The sequence below is a fragment of the Gopherus flavomarginatus genome, chromosome 2 (genome assembly GCF_025201925.1).
Source record: "Gopherus flavomarginatus isolate rGopFla2 chromosome 2, rGopFla2.mat.asm, whole genome shotgun sequence".
NCBI lineage: Eukaryota > Metazoa > Chordata > Testudines > Testudinidae > Gopherus > Gopherus flavomarginatus.
Window position 1 is genome coordinate 301,379,856 of NC_066618.1, and position 13,663 is coordinate 301,393,518.

The following is a 13,663-nucleotide window of genomic DNA, read 5'->3' on the forward strand; positions in this document are numbered from 1 at the left end:
CCTCCCCACACCCAGCTCTGAGGCAGTGCGTTCTGCATCCACAGAGAATCCCTCAGTCCAGGTGGAAAACTTCTCTTCCTCCTGAGGACACTGGGGATGAAGGATGGAGCCTGCAGAGCCCACAACATGGAGCACAGCGGGGGAAAGTGTTGTGGGGAGGTAGGATCCTCTGGCCATGGCAGAGGAGGTGTACCCGGCGGGGGAGGAAGGAGTCCTACGGCCACAGTGGAGCAGGTGTACCCAGGGTGGGGAAGTCCTCTAGCCATGGCAGCATGGGTGCACCCAGGGAGTATGGGAATGAGATTCTCCGGAATGCACCTGGATAGGGGAGGGGAAGAGGTCCTCCGGCCATGGCAAAGTGGGTGCACTTGGGGTGGAGGGGGGAGGTGCTCTGGTCATGGCGAAGCGGGTGCACCCGGGGGGGGGAGGTCCTCTGGGCATGGCGAAGCGGGTGCACCTGGTGCATGTGTGTGGGGGAGGTCCTCCGGCCATGGCGGTGTGGAGCTGTGTACTTGGCAGGAGCTCGGAGCACCCAGCCTGGCAGTGGGGGTGCACCCAGGGAGTGGGGGCGTGGGGAGGGTCTCCGACCATGGTGGTGTGGGTGCACCCAGGGGGTTGGGAGGTGGAGCCACGTACTTGGCACTGCCAGGGCCGGCAGGAGCTCGGAGCACCCAGCCTGGCAGTGGGGGTGCACCCAGAGAGTGGGGGCGGAGGGGAGGGTCTCCGGCCATGGCGGTGTGGGTGCACCCGTGCTGGAGAGGGGAGGTGCTCCGGCCATAGCGGAGTGGGTGCACTCAGGGGGTTGGGAGGTGGAGCCATATACTTGGCACTGCCAGGGCCGGCAGGAGCTCGGAGCACTCGGCCTGGCAGTGGGGTTGTCATAAACAGATAGTTAAGGGTTAATGTCTCTTTTACCTGTAAAGGGTTAACAAACAGGGAACCAAACACATGACCAGGGGACCAATCAGGAGACAAGATACTTTCAAATCTCGGTGGAGGGAAGCCTTTGTTTGTTTTTTTGGAGTTTTGCTTTGTTCTCTCTGGGCTCTGAGAGTGACCACATGTACCTACAGGCTCTCTAATCTTCTATTCCAATTTTGTAAGTATAAAGGTAGAAAGGCAGTATAGTTTTTTTATTTGTTTTCCTTTATGTGCAAAGGTGTATTTGGCTGGAAGTATTTTAAATTGTATTTCTATTGGAGGAGGCTGTTTCTCCAATTTCTATAAGCTGACAGACCCTGTAACTTTTTACCATCTAAATTGCAGAGATGAACCTTTTACTTTTTTCTTTCTTTTTATTAAAAGTTTTGCTTTTAAGACCTGTCTGATTTTTTTCTCCTAGTTAAGGCTCAAAGGAACTGAGCCTGTATACACCAGGGAATTGGTGGGGGAGAAGGGAAAGAGAGCAGAGGGGAGAAGGGAAAAGTGAATTTCCTCTTGGTTTTAGATCACGGAGTTGAATCTGGATTGCCTCTGGGGGAAGTATCATTCCTCTCTGTGTGGTGATTCAAGGAGTTGAATCACGGTGATCTCCTAGTGTACCCAGGGTGGGAAAGAGCTGGGAGGAAGAAAGGAGGGGGAAGGGAAATGGTTTATTCCCCTTTGTTGTGAGACTCAAGGAATTTGGGTCTTGGGGTCCCCAGGGAAGGTTTTGGGGGAGACCAGAGTCTATCAAGTGCTCTACTCTAAGTCCTGATTGGTGGCAGCACTACAGGATCTAAGCTGGTAATTAAGTTTAGGGGAATTCATGCTAGTACCCATATTTTGGACGCTAAGGTTCAGATTTGGGAATTATACTATGACGGGTGCACCCAAGGAGCGGGGGGGCAGGGGGAGGATCTCCAGCCATGGCGAAGCGGGTGCACCTGGGGTGGAGGGGGGAGGTGCTCTGGTCATGGCGAAGTGGGTGCACTCGGGGGGGGGGGGGAGGTCCTCTGGCCATGGCGAAGCGGGTGCACCTAGCGCATGTGTGTGGGGGAGGTCCTCCAGCCACGGCAGTGTGGGTGCACCCGGGGTGGAGGGGGGAGGTGTTCTGGCCATGGCGGAGGGGGTGCACCCAGGGGGTTGGGAGGTGGAGCCGTGTACTCGGCAGGAGTGCGGAGCACCCGGCCTGGCAGTGGGACAGACCCCGGCTGGGCTCACTTGACAGCGAGGGAAGGAGGCTCCAGCAGTAACCGCTGTCTGGCGTCCTGGCCGAGGGGCCGCAGGGAGCCGTCGCTCAGGGGGAAAGGCAAGTCCTGCACAGGCTCTGGGAGGCTCATGCACAGCAGCTGCAGGAGAGAGAGGCCCTGAGTCTTGCCCGCTGCGGAGGGGCAGGGGGCTCCCAGGGAGAGCAGCGCACATGGCAGGGGTGGGAGAGAACTGGTCCCCCCACGTCATCCACTCAGGGTCACACTGCATCTCCGGGGACCCCCAGCCACCCCAGCCCCGGCCTGTCCCAGCAGGGGGCGCTGTGGGGAGCGGGGCAGGAGCTGGCTGGGGGGGAGCTCCCAGCGATTCCAGCCCCGGCCTGTCCCAGCAGGGGGCGCTGTGGGGAGCAGGGCACGGCACTAGCTGGGGTGGGGGCAGCTCCTGGCTTTCCAGCCCCAGCCTGTCCCAGCAGGGGGCGCTGTGGGGAGCGGGGCAGGGCGCTGGCTGGGAGCTCTCCCCCAGCCACCCCAGCCCCGGCCTGTCCCAGCAGGGGGCGCTGTGGGGTGCGGGGCAGGAGCTGGCTGGGGAGCAGCTCCTGGCTACCCCAGCCCCGGCCTGTCCCAGCAGGGGGCGCTGTGGGGAGCGGGGCAGGGCGCTGGCTGGGAGCTCTCCCCCAGCCCCAGCCTGTCCCAGCAGGGGGCGCTGTGGGGAGCGGGGCAGGAGCTGGCTGAGGGGGAGCTCCCGGCTACCCCAGCCCCGGCCTGTCCCAGCAGGGGGCGCTGTGGGGAGGGGGGCAGGGCGCTGGCTGGTGGGGAGCTCCGGGCTACCCCAGCCCCGGCCTGTCCCAGCAGGGGGCGCTGTGGGGTGCGGGGCAGGAGCTGGCTGGGGGGCAGCTCCTGGCTACCCCAGCCCCGGCCTGTCCCAGCAGGGGGCGCTGTGGGGAGCGGGGCAGGGCGCTGGCTGGGAGCTCTCCCCCAGCCCCAGCCTGTCCCAGCAGGGGGCGCTGTGGGGAGCGGGGCAGGGCGCTGGCTGGGAGCTCTCCCCCAGCCACCCCAGCCCCGGCCTGTCCCAGCAGGGGGCGCTGTGGGGTGCGGGGCAGGAGCTGGCTGGGGGGCAGCTCCTGGCTACCCCAGCCCCGGCCTGTCCCAGCAGGGGGCGCTGTGGGGAGCGGGGCAGGGCGCTGGCTGGGAGCTCTCCCCCAGCCCCAGCCTGTCCCAGCAGGGGGTGCTGTGGGGAGCGGGGCAGGAGCTGGCTGAGGGGGAGCTCCCGGCTACCCCAGCCCCGGCCTGTCCCAGCAGGGGGCGCTGTGGGGAGGGGGGCAGGGCGCTGGCTGGTGGGGAGCTCCGGGCTACCCCAGCCCCGGCCTGTCCCAGCAGGGGGCGCTGTGGGGAGGGGGGCAGGGCGCTGGCTGGGGGGAGCTCCCAGCGACTCCAGCCCCACTTCTGCCAGCAGACAGTGTCCGACCGGTGCCCAGTGTTGGAGGGTCTGGTACAGGGTTAGTCTGTGCAGACATTGTGCACAGACACGGCCCCGTGGCAGGTATCCCTGAGCAGTCTGGCTCGTGTGTGCCTGTGACGGGGCACCGCCCCGCCCGCCCCATGCTGCCCTCAAGCTCTGGCCGTACCTTGGTGAGATACGGCCTGGGCAGGTACTTGCTGTGGTGTATGCGGTGCAGGTGCTGCTCCACACCCAGCAGCAGGTCCCCACGCTCGTTCCCAAAGGCCAGGCTCTCCGGGATCGTGTTCAGCTTGAGGTGCCTGAGGAGAGAGCCCCCCCCCCCCGCATCGGGCCATGACTCTAGCTCAGCCCAGGTCCTTCCTCTGCGGAGGCCAGGTAAATGACCCCACCGGTGCCCCTGGGGGCTGGGTTTGTACTGGGGAACTGCACCACTACGGGTGGGGGGGGACACCGATGCGGCTCGCTAATGCACAGCAACACTGCACGGCAGGGGAGGTCTGGACACCGTATCCCAGTTAAACTGCATCTGAGACCCAAGCTGAGGTGGGGGCTTCCTAGTGGGCTGGGCGGGAGGGCGGTAAAGGGGGCCCAAGCTGCAGCTCTCCCTGGGATCGTCCCTTCAAAGCCAGGGTGGGTTTGTGGCTAATGCCCAGGATGGCAGCTAGCACTCCTGGGTTCTCTCTGTGGCTCTGTCCTGGACTAGCTGCCGGCCCCTGCCCCTTGGCGGCTGATGCTGGAGCGCTGAGCTCCCCAGCTGACGGCGCAGGGACAGGTGGAGTGGGTAAGCCTGCCGGACCCAGCAGCCCCTCTAGCTAGCCCCAAACCTCAGCAACTGCCCAGCAGCTCGATCCCCAGCACAGGGGGTCAGCAGGGCCCAGCACCCTGGCCCGTTGGGTGGGGGGACCCCCTGCCCAGCAGCCCCTGTGCCCCGAGCTGCAACAAGGGCAGGACTCAACCATGAGAGATCACAGTTCCCACTGGCTACAGAGGGGAGAGGGCCAGCAGATAGACTGGGAACAGGTAAATGGCAACACACATGGATTTGCTCTGCCTGCCAGGCTGTGCCCTCCCCAAAAGGGGGGACCCCCAGGGCTGCGAGAACCTCCCCACAGGGGACCTGTTGTGATATTGTTCCTGCACTTGGGCCCTAAGTGGGAGCTGAGCCGCGAGCAGTGAGTGAAAGTCGTTAAAGTCCCGAGGCCCTGGATCAGTCTCTGCTGCTGGGGCGAAAGGGAGCCGGAGTCTGAGCCACCCAACCACACCGGCCCGTCGAGAGACGCGCGGCTGAGCCGGCCAAGGCTCTCGATTGCACACGGCCGGGAGCCCGGGCCCACGGGGCAGGTGATTTCTGTTCCCCGAACAGCCCGATGGGCGCTGTCACGGTGCCAGCCTACGGAACGCCTGACGTGTCCAGCGCTCGCACTGACGTGCCACTTCCCTGTGCAGGGTGACGGGACGTTTCATGGGGCGTTTGCCATGGGGCCGAGCTGGCTCAGCTCCCGGGATCCCAGACCTTGTGTAACACTGTGCAGCTCCAGATAGTGACAGGGGCAGGTTAACATCTTGGGCTGTGAGACCCAAAGCCACCCAAAGCACCCCCCAGGGACTGCAGCATGGGGAGGATCCGGGGAGAGACCCTGACAGATGGTGCTGACTGACTTGGCAGGAGCGTCTGACTCTCACCTGAGTAGCTGGTTTTGGGCGTTCCAGACCTTCACCGACCCATCTCTGCTGGCCGACGCAAAGACCTTCAGCGTGGGACAGCAGCACAGGCCTACGGGGCAGGGAAGAGCTGCCATTAAACCCCCCAGCCTGGGGCTGGCCCCCCCATGCAGCATGCACTGGGAGGAGTAGGAGCACCATGAACTGGCTACACCCCATGTCTCACCCAGGCAGGGCATAGCCCACATGCATAGCGTGACACTGCCAGACCAGGTGCCAACTCCTGCCAAGGTCCCCTTTGTGATGAATTGGGACTGTTCTTACTGTGGCCTGTGAATGCTGAGTGGGGAGGGTTGGCCTGGGAGGACGATCTGCACTGGGGGATGGGAGACTGGCCTGAGGGAGGAGACCTGAGCAGGTAACGTGAGAACCCAGGAAGGGGTTGGAGGCCAGGAGACAGCTCTGCCCGGGAAGCTGAACAAAGGCTGGGGGAGGAGACGCTGGAGGGGGAGAGGAGTTTCAGGAGCTGGCTGGGGAATAGAGGGAAGGACAGACAGGGCTCTGACTCCCCAAGGGGGCTGTGGGGCTCCTGGGACCCCAAGATGGACCTAACTGGGGAGGATCCTGTTGTCTGTGCCTGCAAAACCTGTTTTGGACTGTGTTCGTGTTGTCTAAATAAATCTCTGTGTTACTGGCTGGCTGAGAGTCACGTCTGACTGCAAAGTGGGGGTGCAGGACCCTGTGGCTTCCCCGGGACCCCGCTGGGGCAGACTCACTGTGGGAAGCGCACGGAGAGGCAGAGGATGCTGAATGCGCCAAGGAGAAACCCAGGAGGTGAAGACGTGTGAGCTTCTTGCCCTGAACAAGTCTGCTCCAAGGGAGAGGAGGCTCCCCAAAGTCCTGCCTGGCTTTGTGGGGAGCAGTTCCAGAGCATCGCCCAGGGACTCTGTGACATCCTTGTTACAAGGGAACCCCAACAAATACATCACTGGAACCGGCCTGGCCCCCTTGCGTGTGAGCATCATTCAGACGGGTGTGAGGATCACCAGAATGTGGGTTGTGCTTAGACTGTATGGAATGGGGGTGAGCTGCTGCCAGCATCAATCTCATATCTCACATCCATATCCCCTAGTGCAAGGGAACATCTGAGTGTTTGGATTGGGAGCCTCTGTGACCGTGTAACTCACCAGGCAGGAGAGCGACACTAACCAGTGTGAAGTGCTGGCTCCAGCAGGAGGTGTCACGTCCTGCCCCACGGGGAAGGCCCATCGACACCGGACAGACCATTGTGGGACGATAAAGAGGACACAAGATGTTGTTTGTTCTGCCCTCCTGCCCCTGGCCCTGAAGATGAGTCGTGCAAGTGGATTCCTCCTGTCCGCTGAGTTCACAGCTTAGAGCACATGGGGGAAGGGGAATAAAAAACCCTGACAGGGAGAGACTGATTATCTCTATGCTGCTCAGAATCCGGGGCAGGTTTCTAGGCATAAGCAAGAAATCCCCAGTGCTCAGCCTGGGCTAGCCCTTAGGACATATAGTATAGTAATGACCTAATGAAGTGATAATTAAGATGACTCATAGAAGGTGTGAGGAGAACTTAACATAGGGAAATAGATTCAATTAGTGTAATGACTGTGGTTGGGTCATTACACTAATTGAATCTATTTCCCTATGTTAAGTTCTCCTCACACCTTCTATGGGTCATCTTAACTATCACTTCAAAAGTTTTTTTTCCCCTGCTGACGATAGCTCATCTCAGTTGATTAGACTCTTCCTGTTGGTATGCATACTTCCACCTTTTCATGTTCTCTGTATGTATAAATATCTCCTGTCTGTGTGTTCCATTCGGTGCATCTGAAGAAGTGGGCTGCAGCTCACGAAAGCTCATGCTGAAATAAATTTGTTAGTCTCTAAGGTGCCACAAGTATTCCTGTTCTTTTATTGAGATTGTAACTCATCTGCTTTAACCTCACCAAGAACTCTCCTGTTTCCTTTCCCATGTAATGAAGCTTTCAACAGCTTGTTATAGGGCTGGCTACAAGCGGGGGCTTTGGTATGAGAGCTGAAGCACGGGGGCCCTGGGGTGAGGACGGGTCCTTTGGGACAGGGAGTAACCTGACTGTTGCTGTATCCTTGGGGGAAGGGCCCGGCTATCACACAGGTGGCAGGACAGATGGGGGCGACCACAGGGCCTGTCTGTGACTCCCCGGTTAGGCTGTTGTGGGGCTGAGGAGCTCACACCTGGTAACTGGTTGGTGAAATCGAACACAGAACTCACAGCCATTGTGGGGCTGAGCCGGGTTCCCGGCACTCTGCCCTGAGGCTGGCACTGATGCCCTGAAGTCACAGCAGGCAGGTTGACAAGCTGCTTCCCCACTTCCCGGGGCCGGACACTTCCTGGGGGGCACCTTTCCTTCGCCCCATCTGGGGCAGGGTAATCTCCATCAGGCACCGCTATCTCTCTGCTGGGTCTGGACACCCCATGGGACACTATTCCCTGCCCCACACCCCAGGCTTGGACACTCCTCAGGGGGCACCGCTACCCCTCTGGATGCCCAGACCCACCTCTGATCCCAGGCTCCTGTTCTGGGTGCCTACGCAGGCCCTGATGGGAGGAGCAGAAGCCGCCGGGCAGCAAGGCTCTTACCCACGATCTCATCCAGTGGGTCATCCTCAGGACCGTGCTCCTGGCGGCTCTGGGCCAGCAGGTCGTACTGGACAATGCTGTAGGTGGCACTCTCGGGGTCCTGGATGGCGGCGCCCAGCGTGGAGCCCAGCGGGCACAAGTGCAGCACGGGATGCTGGCAGGAGAAGCTCAGCAGCAGGGTCAGGCACTCATCAATGTAGGGGAAGATGCGCCAGACTTTCACCGTGCGATCGCCACCTGCACTGGGCCAGGTAGAGGGGCACTGCCAGGCTGCTCCCAAGGGGCCCCACGCTGGGCTGCAGCAGGCCCCGGTCTGGCCGCCACCAGCCCCCACTAGCATGTGCTGTGCCCTGGCTGGGGCGGTAGCAGGGCCAGCGCAAGAATGTTTTGTGTCCTAGGCGAAACTTCCACCTTGCACCCTCCCCCGTCCCAAGCCCCCGCCCTGAGGCGCCCCCCTCCCATGGCAGCTACCCCCCACTCCCTGAGGTGCCCTACCTGCGGCAGCTCCCCACACGCCACCCTCTGCCCTGAGGCACCCCCCCCCCGCCCCAGCTCACCCCTGCTCCGCCTCCTCCCTGAGCACCTTAGGCCTGCAAGCCTGGGAGGCGGGAGAAGTGAAGCGGCCACGGTGTGCTCAGGGAGGAGGCGGGGCAGGGGTGAGCTGGGGCGAGGAGTTCCCCTGCGTGCTGCCCCCCCTCCCCCACACTCCTTACTTGCTGCAGGCGGCCCTCCTTGCGCTCCCTCCGCCTAAATGCCGGTGGCGACTGGGGCGGCCGAAGAAAATGCCACCCCCCAAATCCTAGCGCCCTAGGCGACCGCCTAAATGGTTGCACCGGCCCTGGGCGGTTCGCTCACAGGGGCCTTGCTGCAAACTGCCTAGACTTCACCTATCAGGTGCCACCGTCATAGAGCTTTTCGTTAGTTTGACAAAACACGTGAAACAGATGGAAATGGGGGACAATCCCTCAGCTCCTGCTCCCCTGGTCATGGCGGAAACATCTGCCTTTCTCCCGGGATGGCGGGGGAATACCTGGTTCCCCCGGGGTTGGGGAATGGTGGAGTGTCCTGACCTCTGGGGAGGGGGGACGGGGAAACTCCCTCCCAGGCCGCACCCAAGGCCCATGGACTCTCCTGCTGACCCCTCTGCTCTGCGGTTCCCTCCCTCTTTAGCGATTGGGTTTTGCGAGCCCTGTGGCCAGGACTTCTCCAGCCCCCGAGGACCTGTCCCCTGTCCCCTGCCCCCTGCGGCCCCATCCATGCCATCACTGCACAGGGAGGGCTCTGCCCTCCAAGGGCTCTGTGGGGATCCCTGCCCCGGTCCGGCGGTCCCTGGGGGTGCACAGAAAGCCCTGCCGCCCGGCGCTCAGCGCACTTACCAGCTGAGATGATCCAGGTGTCGAGGGGGTAGGCAGCCAGCGCGGTCACCCGCTCCGAGCCGTGAGCCTCCACCTGGTACTGAACACGCCCGGTGAACCACTGGAGTACGCAGAGCGAGCCATCCTCCTGCCCCAGCACTAGGAGGTACCTGCGGGCGATGCACATCACCCGCGGCACAGCCACAGACTACCACAGCCTCACAACAGCGAACCCACCGGACAGGCTGAGGCTGCTGTCACTGGGGGCTGCCCCCACCAGCGCTCCTGCCCTGCCCCCCACTGCACCCCTGCTAGGAGAGGCTGGGACTGGAGCTCCCGCCCAGCCAATGCTCCTGCCCCGCTCTCGGTAGCGCCCCCTACTGGGAGAGACCAGGGCTGGGGTCGCCAGGAGCTCCCTGCCCCAGCCAGTGCTCCTGCCCCAGTCCCCACAGCGCCCTCTGCTGAGAGCTCCCCGCCCTGCTCCCCGCAATGCCCCATCTCTGAGGGGCTGGAGGGAGCAGTGCGGGGTCTAATCCTCACCTGTTTTTGTCCTGCAGCTTTAGCGGGAGCTGTGCCCAGGCCTTCTTGTCCCCTTTCTGCTCCACGATCTCCTGCCACTGGGCATAGGCCTTCTCGGGGTCCACGAGGTGGCTGTAGAGGAGCAGGCAGCAGGGCCGTGCCGACTCACTCCAGGGCGCCACCATCTTCTTGACACTCATGGGGTTGACGGCAGTGTTCACCCTCAGGAGCTGGCCCAGCTCCAGCAGCACAAACAGGGTCTCCTTGGGCAGACAGTAGGCCACCTCCACAGCCTGGCAGGGCCTGTCCAGCAGCAGCGTGGAGAGGATGCGGCCAGTGTGCGCAGCCACGAGCCGCACGGTGGAGTCCTGGCACACGCACACAGCCCGCACTGGGAAGCTGCCCATGGCACTCAGGTCAACGGTACAGAGGCGCATCACGGCGGCACCCAGCCGGGTGTGCAGGGAATAGAGCTGGTTGACCTTCCAAAGGTCCATGGTGGAGCCGGTCAGCGAGACCACGTACCCCCCCTCCCGGTGCGTCTGCAGCTGCTCCACCACCTCGGCCACATGCACTTCGTCCACCTGGTCAATGGTCTGCAGGTTCCAGGTGCGAATGGTGCCGTCCTGGGAGGCAGAGAGAATGAGGGGCCCCTGGGGGTAGATGGTCACAGCAGTCACAGGCCCTGCCAGAGAGGAAGGGCAGGAAGGCAGAGTCAGAGCAATGCCCAGGCTGCCCAGTGGGGGGCGCTGCCAGTCTGAAGGGCAGGTTTGCTCCCAGATAGGAATCCCCAGTTGAGGGCCACATGGGAGCAAGTCTAGTGTGAGGGCAGCCCCCTCCCCCATCTCCAGGGCTGGGCAGGGGGCAGAGGGGTCAGGTGGAGCCCCAGGGCAGCAGAGTCTCTCCCTGCAAGGCAGGGATCTGTGGCAGGGACCAGCAGCTTCAGGCAGCGCCCCGCTTTGCGCCCCAGGTGGGGAGGGCGCTCAGCTCCCCACCCTCACCAGTGTGTCCCACGAAGATTGTCTGGATCAGCCACTTCTTGTCCCAGACCTTGATGGTGGTGTCGCGGGAGGCCGTCACCACGCATGCCCCTGCCTCGCAATAGGTGATGTCAGTGATGGCCCTGGGAGAGAGGCAGCCATGAGCGCTCCTGCCGGCTCTGGCGCCCCACCCCTGCCCAGGGCACCAGCACCAGCACAGGCAGGGTCACCCCATGACTGCACAAGCCCCGGGGCACATGGCAAGTTGCACTGGTGGCTGGGCCTGGGGGCACACACCTGGGGTCCTGGCAGGGCTTTCTCAGCTGCAGTGTCTACGAAACGCCTGCCCCACCACCCAGGGATGGGCAAGGAGGGCTTGGAGAAGGTCCCACTGCCTGCCCCAGCCAGGGCAGGGGCAGCAGCTGCCGGTGCAGCCTTCGACCTGGCAGCGTGTGGGCCCGTCTCACTTTACGAACATAGAGATGAGAGCAGCCTCTGAACGCGAGCTTCAGAGAGACCAGAGGTCCCAGCATGCACTGGGGAATCCTGGCGGTGACGCACAGAACTGGCCAGCCCCATCCGTCCACATGTCCATGCCAATGCTGGGCACAGCTAGTGAGGGAGGGGAACCCAGAACCCACCCAGCGCCTCCTGCCCGTCCCCTCCCCATGGAGCAGCAGCCCAGGGCCCACGAGTGTGAGGTTCCCTAGGGTGGATGCCGGCCTCATTCTTCACTGGGACTCCCAGGGCTGGCAGGGCGGCGCCCCACTCCTTAGAGCAGCTGTCACCTGTTGTGAAGGTCCCTCTGGAAGGTAAGTAGCTCCCCCTGAGAGATGTTGAAGACAGCAACCCCGGTGCCGCAGGCAGCAAAGCATGTCTGGGGGACACCGGTGTCCAGGGCCAGCTGGGTAAAGGTGTCGCGAGGGGACAGGCCCTGCTGCACGGTGGCCTGGCACTGCAGCTGGCGGAATCCATAGCGGAAGGCCCAGACAGACAGGCTGCCCGCTCCAGCTGTCACCACCTGATTGAGCTCTGGGCTGTAGCAGCAGCAACGGATGCCATGCGGGGCAAGCACCTTGGAGAGCATCTCGAAGGCTGGGCCCAGCACCTGCAGGCTGCCCTGGTCCCAGGCCACATACTTGTTGACCTGGGTGGCGTACAGCAAGCCCACGATGGGCTCTGGGGCCTGCGTGCTGTGGCTGAGCCAGCCATCCTCCTTGTGCAGGTGCAGCTGGCTCTCCGCGTCCAGGACCACCAAGTGGCTGGCGCTGCTGTTGTAGGCAACGTGGCGCACAGGCTGCAGGAAGCTGAGGTGACGAAGGTGCTGGAGGCCGTGGGTCAGCTGGGCAGGCCTCAGCTCTTCCTTCTTCATCTGCGAGGAGGAGGAGGAGTCACACGGCGCCATGACCCACTGCCCTCATTGCGCTGCTCAGCAGGTAACTCGGCATAGGGCAGGGCTGGCCCCCAGGCTCCCCAGGGCCACTCGGGGACTGCAAGTCCCAGCATGTCCTGCTGCATCCCGAGTTGAGTGGAACGGTGCAGGCTGGTGCCCGATGGCTCCATGGGGAGGGTGGTCACGGTGCGATACACACTGACGGGGCACCAGAGCACCTGAATGCTGCGGGTGATGTTTGCGTATTGGATGGTTTCACGTGCCCGCTGCGGGAGGGCAGACACTGAGGATTGCATCCTGCTGCTTGGGGCTTTAGGAGCCAGCAGGAGAAACCTCCAGGGAATGGCCTTTGGGGACATTCAGTCCCGGCTCCAGATGGGGAGGGACAGGGCAAAGCTAGCCTGGCTCAGCAAGAAGCTGCGTGGGGAGAGGGACACGTAGGGCCCTGGCGAGGGACTTCTAGGCTCAGCCGCTGCTCAGACACGGCTCCAAGGGCTGCAGAGAAGGCCGGGGTTTGGGTCTAGTAGAATGAGGTGAGCAAAGATCCCGATGGATGCGCCGCCAGCGGGCAGGTGTGGTGGTGTGAGCGTGGCCTGGCCAGGGAGTGTCAGCAGCCACCACGATCAGGCCATGCTTGGCACCGCCCTCTCCTGCGCCTGCAGGGACACCAGGCCTCAGGCTGCCCCGTCCTTCCTCCACCACATACCTTCTCCGTAGTGGCCCGGATGCCCCCCTGGAGCAAGGCCCAGAGCCGGCGGGCGCTCGTCAGCTGGGTCTCCTCCCTCGTCTCCAGCAAGGAGCTCTGGTGATGCATGGTGCTGAGACTGGTGACCGTCCCTGTTGAGGCCGCTGCTGTGGAAAGACAGGCTGAGAAACCCCCTCCCTATTCATTCACCCCCCCCTCGGTGCCCATGCAGATCCTTATGACGAGTGGGACTGTTCTTAATGTTTCCTCTGAATTCTGTGTGGGTGCCTCAGTTTCCCCAATGCATTAAAAGTCTCCATTGTGCATAAATGGCCGACACACTGTATCCTGGCAACAAATGGTTGGGGCCCTTTCCCCCTGCAAGGGAATAGTTAAAGTTGATCAAAGAGATCAGGTGACCTCCTGGCCCAGGAAAGAGACAAAGGCCAGAGAGGAGGGGCTGGAAGGGGTTTCAGTCTGGAGCTGGCTGGGGATGAGGAGTGAAGTTCAGACGTGGGGGTCTGGTTCACTGCCCCCTAGAATGGACCCAGCTGAGGGGTCTGGTTTACGGTACCGACAAGCTCTGTTTTAGACCCTGTTCCTGTCATCGAATAAACCTCTGTTTTACTGGCTGCCTGAGAGTCATGTCTAACTGCAAAGTGGGGGGGCAGGACCCTGTGGCTTCCCCAGGACCCCGCTGGGGCAGGCTCGCTGTGGGAAGAGCACGGAGGGGCAGAGGATGCTGAATGCTCCAAGGAGAGACCCAGGAGGTGAAGCCGTGTGAGCTTCCTGCCCTGAACAAGTCTGCTCCAAGGGAGAGGAGGCTCCCCAAAG

The 13,663-nt window shown here is 62.5% G+C and overlaps 1 protein-coding gene across 1 annotated transcript in view; it reads right to left on the reverse strand.

Moving 5' to 3' along the window:
• The window catches only part of WDR97 (WD repeat domain 97), an 88,144-nt gene that overhangs the window by 73,804 nt on the left and 677 nt on the right, over positions 1 to 13,663 (reverse strand). The window contains exons 2-10 of the mRNA XM_050939482.1: positions 12,851 to 12,996; positions 11,540 to 12,123; positions 10,773 to 10,894; positions 9,793 to 10,456; positions 9,274 to 9,422; positions 7,898 to 8,134; positions 5,272 to 5,362; positions 3,755 to 3,887; positions 2,143 to 2,270 (exon numbers count right to left, since the gene is read on the reverse strand). Coding sequence (XP_050795439.1) covers positions 2,143 to 2,270; positions 3,755 to 3,887; positions 5,272 to 5,362; positions 7,898 to 8,134; positions 9,274 to 9,422; positions 9,793 to 10,456; positions 10,773 to 10,894; positions 11,540 to 12,123; positions 12,851 to 12,996 — 2,254 coding nt within the window. The remainder of the gene's footprint in view (positions 1 to 2,142; positions 2,271 to 3,754; positions 3,888 to 5,271; positions 5,363 to 7,897; positions 8,135 to 9,273; positions 9,423 to 9,792; positions 10,457 to 10,772; positions 10,895 to 11,539; positions 12,124 to 12,850; positions 12,997 to 13,663) is intronic.